This window comes from Mobula hypostoma, chromosome 13, assembly GCF_963921235.1.
Source record: "Mobula hypostoma chromosome 13, sMobHyp1.1, whole genome shotgun sequence".
Taxonomy (NCBI): Eukaryota; Metazoa; Chordata; class Chondrichthyes; order Myliobatiformes; family Myliobatidae; genus Mobula; species Mobula hypostoma.
In genome coordinates this window covers 32,344,432-32,362,703 of record NC_086109.1, presented here as the reverse complement: position 1 = coordinate 32,362,703, position 18,272 = coordinate 32,344,432, and the positions used below count along the sequence as shown (strand labels likewise).

Genomic DNA, 18,272 nt, shown 5'->3' with positions numbered 1-18,272 from the left:
TTTGGAGGATGCAATCATCAGAAGCATTGTTTGAAGGCAGTCATTGTCTGCACTAGGTGTCTGCGCTGATTTTGTTCCTTTACGGCAGGGGTTCCTGGACTGGGGTCCACAGTCCCCACAGTTAATAGTAAGGGTCCATGGCATAAAAAGGGTTGGGAATCCTTGATTTACAATCAATCAAAAGAACGCAGCAGCATACATTGGATTAATGCCTCCGTCAATAACTATTAGGAACTAATACATGGTTTTCTAGCACTGTAGTAGTTTTGGTAGTGTTCTGATTTCTTTTGTATTTCATTTAAATACATAATTTGTTACTCACTTAAACAGTAGTTTGTCTCTTTTATGTACCTTTGTAACTACTTCCATGAAACTTTGGCTAATTGGGGCAAAATGTTACTGATCTCAGTGTGTCCCAATTAACCAAAATCCACTGTATAGTAACACGCTATTAATTTGGTATGCTTGGGAGATTGGGGTCACACAGTCAGATTTTCAGAAAAATCACTCCTATTAAAATCCTAACATACTTTTAATTTTCCTTAATTTCAAATATTACACAGTGGTATGTGAACATTTCAGGGGAATTCAGGAAGGGGCATTGATGAATTAAAGGCAGTACAGGAAACCACACCTGGTGGGCCGGGTGCAAAAAATTGGGAATTCTGAATAATCAGATAACAGATTATTGGAGTTTTACTGGGAAATTTCAAGTGCACATCACATCCAGTGCAATTCTGACATCTTTTATACTGGAAGCCAGTGACATCCACAAATCTGACTACTTTCCACCCCATCCCTGATCTTGATTAGATTAAATGCTACAGCCAGATTCTGCTAATTGTGCCCACTTGTGACACTATAAGACAACTGCTAGAATTAAGCTTTTGTTTGTGAGAAATACTCTGCACCTTGAGGAAAGGTTTTAAGATTTTATTAAGTTACAAAATTTAACTGAAATGTTAGCACTAGATGGAGCAAATGACCCTCTATCTCTGCCACAATGGTTTTGCTGAATGTTTTTGTACAGCATTTTTAAGATGTTTTCAGGGATTTTAATATTAAATCATTTACACCTCTTGTGCTAGACCAGTAGTTTACTCTGTGGGGTGCATGACTCCCCGGGGAAGGAATGTAAAATGTCAAAGATTACAGAATGGTTTGTAAGTTTTTAATTATATTGAAGCAATTTAGTTAGAACATTCCTTAAAAAACGGTAAAAATGAAGAAAAATGAAATGAGCATTGCAGCTCCCTTGTGCTGCCTGACAGGAATCTCTGATACAATTTAAACTCATTGAAAGGAGCAGCCTTATGACATCATCAGGCATGTCACTACACTGCACACCACATTGTCCTTCTTCTTTTATTAGGAATATTTAAATAATTTTATAATGAGATGTGTTCAACAAATGTTAAATATTTCTCTCTGGAAAAATAACTTCCAATGCTGATTTCTCCTAACTGTTTTCTTAGTTGCATTTGCTCTGCCCTATGCCAGTCTGTCAGCACTATTTACCACATATTTTGGATGTGCTCACAGCTGTACATTTCCAGCTGAATACGGTACAACATAAAGTTGTTAATTTATTGGGAGGCTTTCCAACATTATGTAATACATTAATTTTTATTTTTAGGCCCAAGAGTATATTAGAACGCAACCCTACATTAAGAAAAAGGACCTTTCTTCCCTCTTTCCCAATAGCAGCCCTTCAGGTAAGTTAATTTGTTCTTTCTTGACCAATGTCAGATTAATTTTCCCTTCATTATGATTAATCATTTGAAACAGCGGTTCAGTTTTAAAGCTTCATAATTTGATGAATCTTCTTTCTTTTTCAGTTTTTGGCTTGTCTGACCCATTTATGGGAATTATTAAACTGGAAGAATCAAAAATTAGGCAATTAGAATATGCATCTTAAATGCCCTTGGATGATTTGTTGAAGCAGCAGAGATTATTTTTTACTGTGATTATACATGATTGTTTTAAGCAGCAGTTGAAGTTTCATGTTGAGAATGTGGGTATACTCAAGTTGTACGACCACTACAGGATTGCTTAGGCCATGAATTCACAAACTGAGTAATAGGCAGCGTGTCACAGCTACTTAATAGGTCAGGTCTATTTCTCATAAAAGACCTGGATTACGAAATCAATTTAAAACCCAGGACCTCTATGCTCCGGATTGTGATTATCATTGCATGTGTCGTTGAGAAGAGGGGAAATCTTATGTCACCGGCATATTGACCGTCACCCATCAAGTTGATGGAAGATGTTTAGCATTCAGTGTGTTGCATTTTTTTGTTGCCAGCCAGTTGTACTTGCTGATTAAGATATTTTCTTGGCTGACATTAGGGGGTTTGACGTATGGCAGAATGGGAAGCCATGGTAGTTGGATTGAGCTCAGCATTCCACAAATTGTTCTCATGACCACCCTTAGCTAAACATCAACTGCATTCTAGTGGTTAATTTTTCAACCAGATCAAGCAGCAGGGCTCTACTGTTGAGAAAGCGAGCAACGTTGTGCAAAATGTGTAACTTCACCCTATGCTTGCCTGTTTTCAAGCAAGATTGATTATAGACTTAAGTTTTACTCCAATATTCTAAAGGTACTGATGATAGAGCAAAGTACTATTACTGGGTAATTCAGCATTGGTCACGGGTAAGGGATTGACCACAGCACTGAACATCAAGTTTTTTAGGGAGTTAACTTTGCACGGGGGGGGGTGGGTGGGGGGGGGAACGTCAACTCAGACCATGAGAGGGCTGCGTCGGGCATTTTCATGCCTTACAAGGGGCAGATTGGAAGTCTGTGTGGGGCGCCACAAGTGAAGTGTTAAGTTCATGGTCTTGAAAGCATTTGGGCAAAGTTTGCATGTTTTAAGTGAGGATGTGTAAAACAAAGCAATGTGTTCAGGATACTTAACAGTTATATTGAGAACTTTGTGAATTTGCTTCTTTTTTGCTTATCAGGTAGGAATGCAATATTACACGATAAAGAAATCCTGTGAAAATATTAAGAACCAAGTATTAAATGTGCATCTTACTGAATCAAATTCAATATGCATTTGTTATATACAAGATGATTATTTTATCAATAGAAGTGTTCTGGAATTGCCTTTTGTTCCAAGTTTACATGTGAAATTACAACAGTACTATTCATAGTGTACTAAAAGGTATGGTTATACCATTTCATAACAGTTATATCCATCTGTGGAGTGTGCATTTCCCACATTAGTCCCATGGGAGCTCAAAAACAGAGTGGATGCAAATCATCCTTGACCCCAAGGGACTGACTTTAGCGAGGAAGAAGATACCACACCACCAATCTGAAAACACTAGCTGCAGTATATGAATCATAGCTGATGACACACATTATACTTTAAATTGTGGCACACAGTCTGTGAACCAGGACATGTAAACTGTAAACAACATAATTATGCAGAGATAACGAATGGATCTTTACTGCTTCCTCAGCTATTTCTTTCCAAATGAGCAGAGATAGCATCGGATAATAAAATTATCTTTTCAAGTTCTCCTTCCCTGTACTCCATTTGCCCTCACAGTTATGGTGAATTAATTCTGATTATGTATCCAGTCCAGGCATTGCTCCTGAACTGCAGATTGTGCATTTAATCCAGATATGCCACCTGTAACACAGCAAACAATCTAAACAGTTTTAAACTCTCCCTTGCAGCCAACAGACATCCCAGGTTGTATTAATTATTGGGCCTCTCTAAAATTCTCACTGGCCATTTTCCCATTGAGAAGCAATTGCTGGCAGGGCAGTCGATGATGTACTTAAAGCTGTCATGCTCCTCACAAAGCAAGGTTACGTTTCACTCATTAACTTCCAGGTACTGGGTGAAGCAGTGTATGAAATGAGTTGGAGCAAGTCAGATCTAAAGGAAGAGGTGAAGCAGGGAGGAAATTCATGGCAATAGTACTTTAAACCTTTCCCATCTGCTCAGATTTCTTCAGGTTTAATGGGCATATATATATATAGTTAATGTAACTCAGTTTTTTTGTTTTCTCCATATTTATTTATCATGTATTTCATTATAAAGTTAACAAATTTCATAATTTGTCGGTGTTGTTAGTTCTGATTCTGAAGTTGCTTATCTTAAACTTATGGCTCCAGTTTTATACTTCCTTAACCAGGGAAAATCACTATCTACCTTATCCAGTCCCAACCTAATCTTATAAATAAGGCCATCGCTTATCAGCCTGCTATGCTCCAATAAGAACACACTCAGTTTTTCTGATATCTCCAAACTAAAGCCTGCCATTCCATGAAATATCCTGCTCAATCTTTTCTGCATTCTTTCTAATACTAATACATTCTTCCTGCAGGGCAATGACAAAAACAGTACGAGTGTGGTTTAACCAATCTTTTATCCAGCTGCAATATGATGTCCCAACTCTTACACTCAATGCCTCAGCCTTTTATTTCAAGCACGCCAAATGCCTTTTTCACTGCCCTATGCATCTGTGTCATGATGGAACTATGAACTTGTACCTATGGGTCCTTACGTACATCAATGCTCCTAAGGTCCCTGTCATTAACAGTACATATCCTGCTTGTATTTGAAGCCCAATATGCATTACCTCACAGTTACCTGCATTTAAATTCTATCCGTGACAGATCTGAGTGGAGCACCAAACACAGTATACAGGAAAGGCCAGGGTCACCTCTACTTCTTGGGGAGATTGAGATCCTTTGGAGTACGTAGGTCACAATTCACATGTTCTACCAGTCTGTTGTCGCCAGTACAATCTTCTATGCGATGGTGTGCTGGGGCAATGGCATCAACATGGGTGATGCCAACAGGCTCAATAAACTGGTTAGAAAGGCTGGCTCTGTTATAGGAGTCAAACTGGATGCACTGGTGGCTGTAGTAGAATAAAGGACCCTACAGAAAATCCTGGCAATTCTGGAAAATGTTTCTCACCCTCTGCGTTCCACCGTTGCTGAACAGAGGGTGAGAAACATTTTAGTAATAAAGTAAGACAACTGCACTGCTCCAATGAGGTCATTCTTACCCTTGGCCATTTGGGCCTATAATGAATCAACCTGTAGCCAGCGAAGTGATGACCCTCTCCTGTTAGACTGTTTGAGGTAACTTATTTTTTATTCTTTCTACTTTTCTTCTAATATTTATATCCGTGCATTTGTAATACTACTGTGACACCATAATTTCCTTTGGGATGAATAAAGTATCTATCTATCATCATAACCCCATCCAACTTTCCAGCTGATCCTTAGACAAACTTTTCCGCTCTTTACAACTCCCCCAATTTCCATGTTGTCGGCAAATTTATGAACCCAACCATCTATTTTCTCATCCAAGTATATGACAGACAACAGATGCCCAAGCACTGATCCTTGCAGAACACCATTAGTCACAGACTTCCAGTCAGAAAAACAACATTCCACTACTACCATGGAGTCAATTCTGAATTCAGTTTGCCAACAGACCTTAGATTCCCCATACACTTTAATCTTCTGGGACCACGCTGCCATGCAGGACCTTGTCAAACTTTGTTGAAGTCTATCTATACCACTACTTTCAATTTTGTTAATTACTTCTTTTTAAAAAAAAAACTCATATCGGATTTGTGAGACAGAATCTTCCTTGCACAAAACTATGCTGACTCACCCAAATCAGTTCCTGCCTTTACACGTGAATATAATATGAAACAAGTCCTTTGGAATTTTTTCAATAAGCTACCTACCACTAACGTAAAGATCACCAACATGTACTTCCTTGTTTTATCAGTAATAAATATAAATAACATTTGCTTCCTCCTGTCTTCTGGTACATCACCCAAGGCTAACGAAAATCTCTTTCCTTGCTTTCCATAGTGTCTTGGAATAGATCCTGTATTTGACCCTTCATTTCACAGCGGGGATTTTGCTAAGACTAGAAACTCCCCCAAATAACACCAATGATTATGCAAGGCCCTATATTCATCTCCACCGTATTTTTAAAAGCTGTGTGTCGGAGGTCTCTGTTGGTCAGAGTTGCCCATCGATATTGTGTCCTAGCTGTCTGGATATGCAAACCTGGGCAGTATGATATGGAGAGCAAGCTGTTGCCCATGTAACAATCTCCCCCTCTTCACACATTTGATGAACCCAAAGGAATGTCAGGGACCGATACAGTTAGGTATCAGAAGCATTGCAGGAGTTGCCAGTCAGCACTGAACTGCTTTAGGGACTCCAGCTCCTGATTTTTCCCTTGGTGTTTACTCCAAAAGCTTTCGCATGAGTGAATATAGTCGCAAGGCAGCAGAGGTTTGAGATCAGAGTTCTCCTCCTTCTGGGTGAGCTGCCAACCGTGGCTGACGAGCCCCATCTGCCCAAAGCGACTGGTTTTAAGGCGTCAGTAGCCCACCTTTGCCCCTACTCCTGTCAGTAGAAATGGTTCCACTGGGCTTAGTTGTTTAACCAAATCTGAAGGCCAGGAGCTAGACTTGGTTGTCTGAGGCTATTTGAAGTGCACGCCATTGGGAGCATTTAATACGTAGTGGGAGCTTATCCCCATTACAACCCCAGCTTTTAAAATGCACCAGACTGAAAAATTGAAGTTCTGACTTATTAACAGAACAATCAACTCTTTTTAATCTTGCTTCTTTTGAAATACTTTTATTTCAAGTGTTAACACAATCTGCCTTCTTTGCAAGGCTGCTGCATAGCATTCTGCATTCTTGCTGTTTACTCTGCTCACTGTTTTCCCCTACATCATCTTTGACTTGCCCATGTAAACTTACCTGCCAATGGGAATTTGTCAAAATCTAATCCTTCTCTTGCCGCAAAAACATCACAAGCATCAAACAAATCATATGGGAGAAGACATAAATGAGATCACCTTATACATCCAGATTTCATAGAAACTCATACTCATCACTGGATTTCCCCAGCAACATACTGCCTAAAGAAAATGCCTCTTATGGGCCATATTATGCACCAGCTCTCAGGATATCTCTGGGAGAATTCTGCAACAACCTCCCTCCCACATCATTTTAATATTCATTCGTGAAGCTGAAATTGTAAGAAGAATACTCTGCATTTTGCCCAGTGGGTTCTTCTAAGGGCTCACTTGTGACGTTGCAGTTGTGAGGCTAAGTACTGACAGCTCTATGATATCCAAATAGGGCTCAGAAAAACAGGTACTGAAACCGACCTGACACAGACAGAGGAAGCTGACAATGAAAGCCTCATCTCAGAAAACAATGATATTTATGTATTACTGCAGCATCTATAACTGTTTTGGTAAATAGCAGGAAAGGATTTCTATGTTATAGTTTTGTTTCTATATCCAGCAACTCCTGTGTTCTTGGAGAACTCCTTCTATTTTGATGAAGCAACAATTTCTGCACAAATTTATTGAATATTATTCATTTCTTTCCATTTTCCCTCCACTAAGCCAATGATTTCTCAAGTTTTTAATTTTGTTATTTTAATTTCCTTTATAGATTGACTGAGGTGGCATGGTAGCACAGTGTTTAACACAACGCTTTACAAAACAGGCAACTTGGGTTCAAATCCCGCCGCTGCCTGTATGGGGTTTGTACGTTCTCTCTGTTACCACGTGGATTTCCTCGGGGTGCTCCTGTTTCCTCCCACAGTCCAAAGATGAGCTGGTTGGTAGGATAATTGGTCATTTTAAACTGTCCTGTGTTTAGGCTCAGATTAACTCGGGAATTGTTGAGTGGCATGGCTTGAAAGACAGAACGACCTATTCGTGCTGTAATCTGATAAATAAATAGAATAAGTAATTCAAAAAAATCTTTTTGCCTGTCACAAATTACAGGTCTGCAACGCATTCCTGTTAAAATGTTTTGCTTACCTTTGAACAACTGCCAATCTGACACTCTATTTGTGTGCTGTTTGCAGTGTAAATATGTATCTGCTAGAGCTCAGACTTGTATCAAGAGTCTTGGGAATCTATATAGAAGGACCCAAAAAGTGTCAGGATTTCATTCTTGGAGTGCGTAAACACATTTTGGGTGACCTTCCAGTGTCTTGTTACTCCTTCACATGTAGATTAGCTGCCAGGGTTGTGCCAAAGTAAATCTGACTGTCACTGCAGTGTTCCATCACAGTGAAACAAATGCACAGAGTTAATGTTTGTGAATTCCTCAAAAAATTGCATGCAAAGTTCGTAACAGTAGAGAAATATCTACAGATATGCCTTAAAACTTAAACGAATATATTGCACTCTGTTCTTTTACTCTTTACTTTCTCTGTTGATGTTAAAAACAAAGTATAGTCAGGCAGCAGTAACCAATGCAGATCATTTTACAAAAGGTATTAGTCATGTCACGGGCATTGAGTATATTTGAGAATTCACTATTTCCTTGAAGATAATTTAAGGATTTGCACTTTGAGATCAAAAAAGTAAGTTTTTCATTAATCTGCTGGTTATCCATCTTTGACATCAGTCTGGCTCATGGGACTCAGATCTGCGTGTTCCAGTTATCGTTGTAACTACTGTGACCTCGGGCAGTTCCTCAGAGCATTCCTGACATTCCTAACAGTGCAGTACCATAACTGCAAAGAAATATTTTCATAGAATTAGTAAACTTTACTGAATTTACTTTGTCCCTTGTCAGAAAAATAGAAAGAAAAGCTATTGTGTTTTAATAGGAAGATTTGTTTACTTGTATTTTGCATCTTAACTGATTCTTTAATGAGAATGACGCCTTACATTTCAAGACAAATGGAAGCTCTGAATTACATCCATGTAGGGTGGACTGGCAATAAGAATGGCAGAGTATTTGACGTGTACATACAGTATCGGAGTTTGCACCATTGATTTGTACAGTGAGTGGGAATAAAAGGCTCCTTTTCTGGTTTGCTGCCAGTGACTAGTGGTGCTCCGCAGGGGTCGGTGTTGGGACTGCTTTTTATGCTGTATATCAATGATTTAGATGATGGAATTTGTTGCCAAGTTTGGAGATGATACAAAGATTGGTGGAGGGGCAGGTAGTGTTGAGGAAACAGGAAGGTTACAGAAGGACTTGCACAGATTAGGAGAATGGGCAAGCAAGTGGCAAGTGAAATACCATGTTGGAAAATGTAAGGTCATGTACTTTGGTAGAAGAAATAAACATCCAGACTATTTTCTAAACGGGCAAAAAGTCCAAGAAATGCAAAGGGACTTGGGAGTCCTTGTGCAGAACACCCTTAAGGTTAACTTGCATGTTGTTGGTGGTGAGAAAGGCAAATGCAATGTTTTCAAGAGGTACTGTATAGAATATAAGAGCGAGGATGTAATGCTGAGGCATTGTAATGCATTAGTGAGGCCTCACCTTAAGTATTGTGAACCGTTTTGGGCTCTTTATCTAAGAAAAGATGTGCTGAAGGTTCAGAGGAGGCTCACAAGGATGATTCCAGGAATGAAAGGGTTATCATGCGAGGAACGTACTCACTGGAATTTAGAAGGATGGGGGGGGTGGAATCTCATTGAAACATTTCCAATGTTGAAAGGCTTAGATAGAGTAGATGTGGAAAGGATGTTTCCCATGGTGGGGGAGTCTAGAACAAGAGGGCACAGCCTCAGGATAGAGGGAAGTCTGTTTAAAACAGATGTGGGGAAATTTCTTTAGCCAGAGGTTGGTGAATTTGTGGAATTTGTTACCACAGGCAGCTGTGGAGACCAGGTCATTGGGTGTATTGGCCATGACATCAAAGGTTGCGGGGAGAAGGCCAGGGAGTGGGGCTGAGGAGGGGTAAAAGGGATCAGCCATGATTGAATGGCAGAGTAGACTCGATGGGCCAAAATAGCCTAATTCTGCTTCTCTGTCTTATGGTCTTATGATTTCACTATTTGGAGGAGTTGTTTATTAGCTTTTAGCTCTGAGTGTCATTGCTCAGTTTCATTGGCTAATGCATGAGATAGACTTGCCATCATAATATGTAGGTTTTGGTAAAGGCTCATCGGAATTTTGTAACTTTTTAATGGTTTAGTGGAACCATATGAGTATATTTGGCATCCTTTCCATTATTGGCAAACTATTCATTGTAAATGCATATGGAGGTATAGAGCACAATAGAAATTTACATTCTATCTGTTCCTGAATTGAGCAGAAATCCACTTAATTCACTAAGTCAAGGCTGACACTCAGAAGTGAATGTAGTTATCCAACAGGTAGTTCTTGACTCCGTCACATGCCAGACACTAGCTAATCATAAATCAGGAACTCATATTTAAATATCAATATGTCTAGGAATATATCAAATAGCAGTAGATGAAGATGTTTACTTATGACAGTAATCTGGGTTAATTGTTCAACTCATTTTTACCTATATTTAAATTGTTATGTTGTGTAACTGCACTAAGTTTCAACATGAGCAATCTGGTATGGTTCCATTTAAAAATAGTAACACTTTTCGGTTGCACAGAATTCATGTTGCTTAGCTGGAAGATTCTGTACCTTAGAATCTTAACTGTTTCTTTTTCCACAGATGCTGCCTGACCTAACTGTTTCCAGTATCTACAGTTTTTAATTTTTATAATCATAATCAATTCATAAACAATGACAGCATGTATTTACAGGTTTCCCCTATTGTTAAAGTAAATCTAAATTTATCCAAATAATTAGAAATTTGTGGTGAGATTTTGCCCTTGTAAGCAGAGACTTGTCTCTGCATAAACCAGTCTTTAAATTGCAAGCTGGTGTCTGTGGATATATCTTGCACGGACCTAAAGTGGATCTAAAGCAAGATTCTGCAGACCACAGAATTCAGAAATAAAGCAGAAAGTGTTAGAAATTCTCTAAGTGTGTAAGGAATGTAAATTACAAATCATCCGAAGAAAGATCATTGATCTGAAATATTACCTATTATCTCTGCAGATTCTGCCTGATTTGGAGCATTTCTAGAATTTACTAGGTAATTTTATCAGGATTTGGATGAGGGAACATTCCCAAAGCACTCTGGGTGCCTTCCTCAAAATACACTGTTTTATGCCATTGTAAGGTTTGAGACCTGATGTTTATTTCTATGACTACTCTTCCTACAGCAAGATAATCAGAGTGGCATAATAATGCCATTGGTAGAGCCTCCGTTTCTCAGCTCCAATGATCCTGACTCTCATGCTGTCTCTGGAATTTTTCATGTTTTTCCTTTTAACCACATAGGTTCCCCATCTCAAGTGATCCAGTTTCCCCCTACACGTCAAAGACCCATTAGTTGGTTAGTTAATTGACTATCATAAATTGTCCCTAAATTGTAGAGGCATGCTGGAATCTGTGGGACATTTAATGGAAATGCTGGGAGAATAAAATGGGATTTGTACTGAATGACAGGGTGATGGATGACAAGGTGATGAATGACAGGGTGATGGATGACAAGGACTTCACAGGCCGAAGGACCTGTTTCCATGACTACATCAATCTTGAAGGGTTGATAAGTTTACATACAATTGAGTGTCTCCAGTAGGAATTGAAGATTAAAATATTTGAAGAGAAATTATGAATCTGCTAAAGTGGAACCCTACAGGCACGAGTGACTCACTGCACGATCCTAAAAATAATGGATAGAGTGGGAATGGGCAATGTTCAGCTCCATGTACCTGTGCAGCAAGGCTGTAAACTTTCCACACAAATATACTGAAGTCTTAAACAAATTTTGGCTTTCATTTGGATTTCCATTTTTTTCCACTTTGTCTATTATTTGGAGCTACTTATGGCAGTGCAGCCAGTCACTGGTGCATGTATGGGTTTGTCAGTGACTCTCTGTCTCCACTTGAGCTAATCTTTAACTTAGGAATTTTTATGTGAGTTTAATGGCATAGGTTCATAATGTAACAACACTCAAAGTAGCCCACTGTGATATAACAATCATATTAACAGGGTTGACTCTTTCTACAGAGGGATGTAGTTTAATAGATATTTTGGAAGACAAATAGAACATAGAAAATAGACCATAAACCAGTATAGTACAGGAAAAGGCTCTACAGCCCACAATGTTGTGACAAATCAATTAAATTAGTAATCAAATGGCCAACTAATCTCACTTCTGCTTACACAATGTCCATATCCATCCATTTTCCTCACAGGCATGTGCCTATCTAAATGCCTCTTAAAAGCTCCTTATGTATCTGCGTCTATCACCACCCCAGGTAGCATGTTCCAGGCACCCTGCGCCCTGTGTAATAAACTTGCCCCTCACACCTTAAATGCATGACCTCTGGTATTAGACAATTCAACCCTGGAAAAAGATATTGTCTATCTGTGCCTCCCACAATCTCAAAATCCTCTATCAAAACTCCCCTCAGTCTCCAACTCTCCAGAGAATACAAATCCAGCCTCTTGGTACACTTGTTGTTCCTCTCCATGCCTTGTGGCACATCGGGTGGCAACCTTGCTGTTTCCTTGTTTGTATTTTTATGAGGCCAAGTTGCTGGCACGATGCTCAACCCAACACAGATGGAAGGTGTGCAAGGGGCCGGCTGGATTCAAATCCGGGACCACCTGCCTCGAAGTCTGGTGCGGATGCCACTACGCCACCGGCTGGCTTCTTGTTATAGCACTTTCCCTTTAATCCATGTAGTATTCTGGTAAATGTCTTCTGCACCATTTCCAATGCTTCGACATCCTTCCGATAATGGAGAGACCGGAATTGTATGCAATACTCCAGGTGCGGCCTAAATAGAGTTCTATAAATTTACAACATACAGCAACTTCCTCACTTTTGAACTCAATGCCTGGACTAATAAAGGCAAACATGCCAGATGCCTTATCAACCTGTGTAGCCACTTTCAGGGAGCTATCAATTTGGACCCCAAGATCCCTCTGTTCATCAACACTGCTGCCCTTAATAGTGTACTGTCTCTTTACGTTTGACCTACTAAGATGTAATTATTTCACATTTGTCTGGGTTAAGTTCCATCTGCCATTTCTGCATCTGATCTAGACCCCCCTGTATTCTTTGCTAGTCTTCCACACTACACACAACACTCCTGATCTTCGTAATATCTGCAAACTTACTATTCCACCCATCTTGATAATCCTCTGCTTGATTCTAGCTTCTGAAGCATTACATACTTTTCCCTTTTCTTCTTGACTAAATTCATCATCTCTCTTGACATCCAATGTTTCCTTACCTTGAATTCCTTGTACTTCTTTCTAGGTGGAACATGCTTGTGCAATTTGTCTTAAACACCCTCCGTTGTTGCCCTGAAACTGCTGGTCCCAATTAACTCTGCTTAGTTCCTGCCTAATTCTATCGTAATTTGCCCTGCTTAAATTTATCACGCTTCTGCAAGGTCCATACTTTACTTTATCATAAAAATAAAGGAGGTGTGATCACTGTTCCCTAATTACTTAGCCACTGAGAGGTCAGTCATCTGGCCAGGCTCATTACCCAGCATGTCCAGTACAGCTCCTCCTCTTGTTGGACAAGGTACATATTGATTTAAGAAACCCTCCTGGATGCACCTAACAAATTCTGCCTCATCTAAACCTCTTGCACTTGGAAGATCCCAGATTATTTTAGGGAAGTTGAAATCCCCCATGACAACAACTAATGTTTTTACACCTTTCCTTAATCTGCCTGCTCATCTGTTCCTCAATGTCCCAGTGGCTATTGGGTGTCTGTAGCATAATTCCATCAGAGTGATTGCACCTTTCCTATTTTTGAGTTCTACCCATATACTCAGTGGATGATCCCTCCATTATGTCCCCTCAGAGTGCAGCTATGATATTGTCTCTGATTAGTAATGCAACTTGTCCCCCTCCCCCTTTACCTCCCTCTCTCTCTTTTCTAAAATATCAAAACCCTAGGACATTAAGCACCCACTCTCTCTCAACCAAGTGTCCGTAATAGTCAGTACATCATAGTTCCATGTACTGATCCATGCTCTAAGTTCATCACACTTAACCAAAATATGCTTAGCATTAAAATACACATACTTCAAAACTATCCGTCCCATTGTATCTATTAATTTGTATCTGCCTTTTTTTTTTACTGGCCCTGACATCTACTACTTCGTCATCCTTCCACTTTCTGTTCCCATCCCCCTGCCAAACTAGATTACACCCTCCCACCACTAGTGAACCTCCCAGCCAGGATATTAGTTCCTCTCCAGTTCAGGTGCAACCCATCCTTCTTGTATAGGTCATCTCTGCCACAGAAAGGTTCCAATGATCTAAGAAACTAAAAGCTTGTCCCCTGTACCAGATCCTCAGCCACTCTCTCATCTCTACTGTCATCGTTCCTGCCCTGACTGGCACATGGCATGTGGAGTAATCCAGAGATTTATAACTTGGAGAAATAAATATAAGCTGCACAGATATACACTCAGTTGCCACTTTATTAGGTACCTCCTGTATCTAATAATGTGGCCACTGAGTGCATGTTTGAGATCTTTAGCTGTAGCACATCAGCCTTGAGGTTTGATCTATTGTGCATTTTCTGTGCACCACTGTTGTAACGGTTATTTGAGTTACTATTGCCTTCCTATCAGCTTGAACCAGTCTGGCCATTCTCCTCTAACCTCTCTCATTAAAAAGGTATTTTGCCCAAATAACAGTTATTTTGTATTTTGCACCATTCCCTGTAAATGGTAGAGACTGTTGTATGTAAATATCCCAGGAGATCAGCAGTTTCTGAGATACTCAAACCACCCCATCTGGCACCAACACATTCCATGATCATAGAGCCTTAGATCACATTTCTTCCCCATTCCAATGTTTGGTATCAACAACAACTGAACCTCTTGACCATGTCTACATGTTTTTATGCATTGAGTTGCTGGCATGATGAGATATTTGCATTAACGAGGTGTACAGGTGTACCTAATAAAGTGGCCACTGATGGTTACTTTTGAATGAAGAGGTGAAAATTCTCTCTCCTTTTTAAATATCAATTAATTTATTTTAGCTTTGGACCTCCTGGAGAAAATGTTAGCATTGGATGCAGACAAACGGTTATCAGCTGCTGAAGCTCTGAGTCATCCCTACTTTGAACCATTCAGAGAGCCCGAAGATGAGACTAAATCAGAGCCATTTGATGATTCTTTGGATCAGATGACATTGTCCATTGATATGTGGAAAAGTAAGTGAATATAGAATATTTAGTAATGCCACTTAATTTCACATTTTATAAACTTTGTATTTACTGAAACAATTGCAGAAATAATACCATATTCCAGAATTTGTGCTTTTTAATGCACTTAGCAATTTATGGGACATTAACAAAGCAAAAATCATCAAGGATTCATTTAATCAAAACTTTGAAAGTATGCAAATTAATTATAATGCTTAGATGCAAAATGTTAAATTTTATGTTTGTACACCAGAAAGGCATTTAATAGAATGCTGTTGTTTTTAGGGCATGCATTTCAGGAGGTGATGACATTTCTTCCTGTATCAAGTCTAAACAGAACACCCAAGGAAACATCATTGTAGCTCTGAGACCACCCAGTAAACACATGCTGTTGAGGAGAGACAAATGGAGACATATTCTATTTGTTAAAATGAAAATTTTGAATAGTACATGCATGTTTATGAAGGATAGTCATTCATTATAGATTTTGAACATTTAAATCACTTGTATATATTAATAATTAACTTCAGTTGGACACTCCATAAAGTTATTGATGACATGAGTAATTGTCATGAAAACTAGTTGTGAATTTAATCATTTTTATAACCTCTCCACAATGAAACAGGATGTACAAAATGTGCTAAATGGAATAAACTTCTGTTTTCTTTCAACTTGCATATGGATATATTGGCTGATTTTGTTTAGTGTCCACATAATTATCTCTCTCCATCATCCACGACAAAGCAAGTTGCTTCTTTGCACCCTATCACCACAGTGAACTGTTATTTCCTCGACCACTCTTGGTTGGGTCAGGTGTGAAGAAAAATGAGAAGTAATTCAGGTTTGGATTGGTCATGATATGATCAATTTATCTCCAACCAAACTCTTCTGTTCTTGATATAGATATGGTGCCAGATGCATAGAGGTGAAATATCTAGAAATCCCAGTTAAATTTTAGTCAAGTCCTAAATGACTCAGAGATGGTCATCACTCCAGTAAAATAAATTTCAAATGCTCAAAATAATACATGTATACAGTTTAACTTGTAAACATTGTTTTTAAATGCCGGTCTCCAAAGAAATTTGGAAATGTTGTAAATGAATCGCAAAATTAATAAGTGGAAATAGCAAGCAATTAGGAAAGCAAGGCCTTTACTGCAGGAGGCTTGGAATACGTGAATACAAGTATCTTGTTACAATTGTACAGAGGTTTACTAACCCTGCTTTGGACCTTTGGGTACTTTTGGATTCTATGTTTCAGAAAGAATATAACTAACTAGAAGCCAGAACAATAAGCGATATTTGGAATGATTCCTGGAACAAGAGGTCTGTCAAATAAACGGGGTGGCATGGTAACATAGTGGTTAGTGCACACTTTGCATTACCACTGCTGTTTGTGAAGTTTTTATATTCTCCCCGTGATTCCGTGGGTTTCCTCCAGGTGGTCTGGTCTCCCACAGTCCAAAGGTTTACCAGTTAGTAGGTTAATTGATCGTTGTAACTTATCTCCTGATTAGGTTAGAGTTAAACAGGTGGGTTGCTGGGCGGTGTGGCTCGAAAGGCCCATTCTGCACTGTATCGTAATAAATAAAGACTGAATTAGATGTCAAAACTTTGCAGTTTAGAAGAATAGAAGTGATCACATTTAAACATTGGCCAATGAGTCTAAGCTAGGGCATATTCCAGGATAATGGGTTGCATATTTAGGCTTGATGTTAAAAGGTATTTTTTTCTTGAGGTTTATGAATCTTTGGAAACCTTTATGTTGGACGACCTTGGAAAATGGAAATGGGGCAAAAAAAAAGGCCTGAGGTAAAAGCTAATGTACGAATTATGAACATGAATTGTTAATCTGAGTCTTTGAGCCTCCTCCATCATTCAAGATTATGGTTGATCTTCCATCTGAGAATTATTACCTCAATACATAGAAAGCAATCAATCTCAGTTTTGTATGAGTTCAGCAAATGAACCTCCATAGGCTTCCGGGGCAGAACATTTCGAAGATTCGCTGTCAGACAAGTGACAGCATTTTACTTTATCTCAGATGTAAATACCTTGCCTTTTATTCTCAAACTGTTCTCCTGGTCTGGATACCTCAATGAAAGGTAACATCCTCCCTTCGTCTAGTGTCAAACCGTTTAACAACTTAGTAAGTATCAATGTGTCTTTTTTCATTCTTAGCTCCACAGAGAAAGGTCCTAATCTATCTCTACTCATAAAGCAAACCTGCCATCTCTGGAACTACTCTAGTGAATCTTTGTCTCACTCCTTCTGAAACAAGTACATTATTTCTTGTGCAAGGAGAGCAAGAATATGAACCACAGCTACACACAATTGTGATAACATTTCCTTACCAGTGCATCAGATAATCTCGCTTTTGCTTACATTTGCCTTCCTAATAATCTGTTGGATGTGCATGTTGGTTTTTTAGTTACTTGTATATAAACACACCCAGATCCCAACAAATCATTCCGAAGTAAACAGCATTTTGGCCTCACTGCAAAAAACGTTAGGATTTAAAGTTTTTTAAAGTAGTTGCATCGGGTACTTAGCAGTTTTTATCCCTATTCAAACAAATGTTTAGGGCACCACGGTAATGTTACAGCTGGCGCGACACTACTGCGCATTGGAGTCCCTGCCGTGAATGTGAAGTTTACTTCTGGTGCTCCAGTTTCCTCCCACATTCCAAAGACCTACTGGCTACTAGGTTAATTGGTTATTGTAAATTCTCTATTAATAGGTGGATTTTTGGGCAGTTTGGCTCATTGGCCAGAAGGGCCTGTTCTGCACGATCTCTAAATTAAAAAAAAACGGATAGAGAAGCTTTGGAGTTTAAAGGAGATTCAGCAGGCTAATTTCTGGGAGAATTAAGAGGGGTTAGATAGTTTGGCTCTGTATTCAAAGAATGAGGAATAACCTAATTCAAATCTTTACAATCCTAAACAGATTTCAAAGAGTAGATGCTGAGATTCTCATAAATGTGAGAATCATGAACAAGAAGATAAATCTGCAATAATGGGGGGGGGGGGGCAATCATTTAAAGCTGGGATTGGTGGAAATTTGTTCTTTTGGATGTTAGTGATTTGCAGGAATTCTCTACCCCCAAAGTATGGTGCAAGCTAGGTCATTGGATATATTCAATGAGGAGATAGATAAATCTTTGGTAAGATTGAGGAATTGAAGTTTATAGGGAATGGTACAGAAGTTCACAGTACTGAGGC

The 18,272-nt window shown here is 39.1% G+C and overlaps 1 protein-coding gene across 3 annotated transcripts in view; it reads left to right on the top strand.

Annotated features, from left to right (window-relative positions):
• The window catches only part of LOC134355521 (mitogen-activated protein kinase 13-like), a 74,279-nt gene extending 58,541 nt beyond the window's left edge, over nt 1-15,738 (top strand). For all 3 annotated transcript variants that reach the window (XM_063065518.1, XM_063065517.1, XM_063065519.1), the window contains 3 exons: nt 1,637-1,715; nt 14,888-15,061; nt 15,338-15,738. In XM_063065518.1, the coding sequence (XP_062921588.1) occupies nt 1,637-1,715; nt 14,888-15,061; nt 15,338-15,414 (330 nt within the window). In that variant the 3' untranslated portion in view covers nt 15,415-15,738. The remainder of the gene's footprint in view (nt 1-1,636; nt 1,716-14,887; nt 15,062-15,337) is intronic.
• The last annotated feature ends 2,534 nt before the right edge of the window (nt 15,739-18,272 follow it).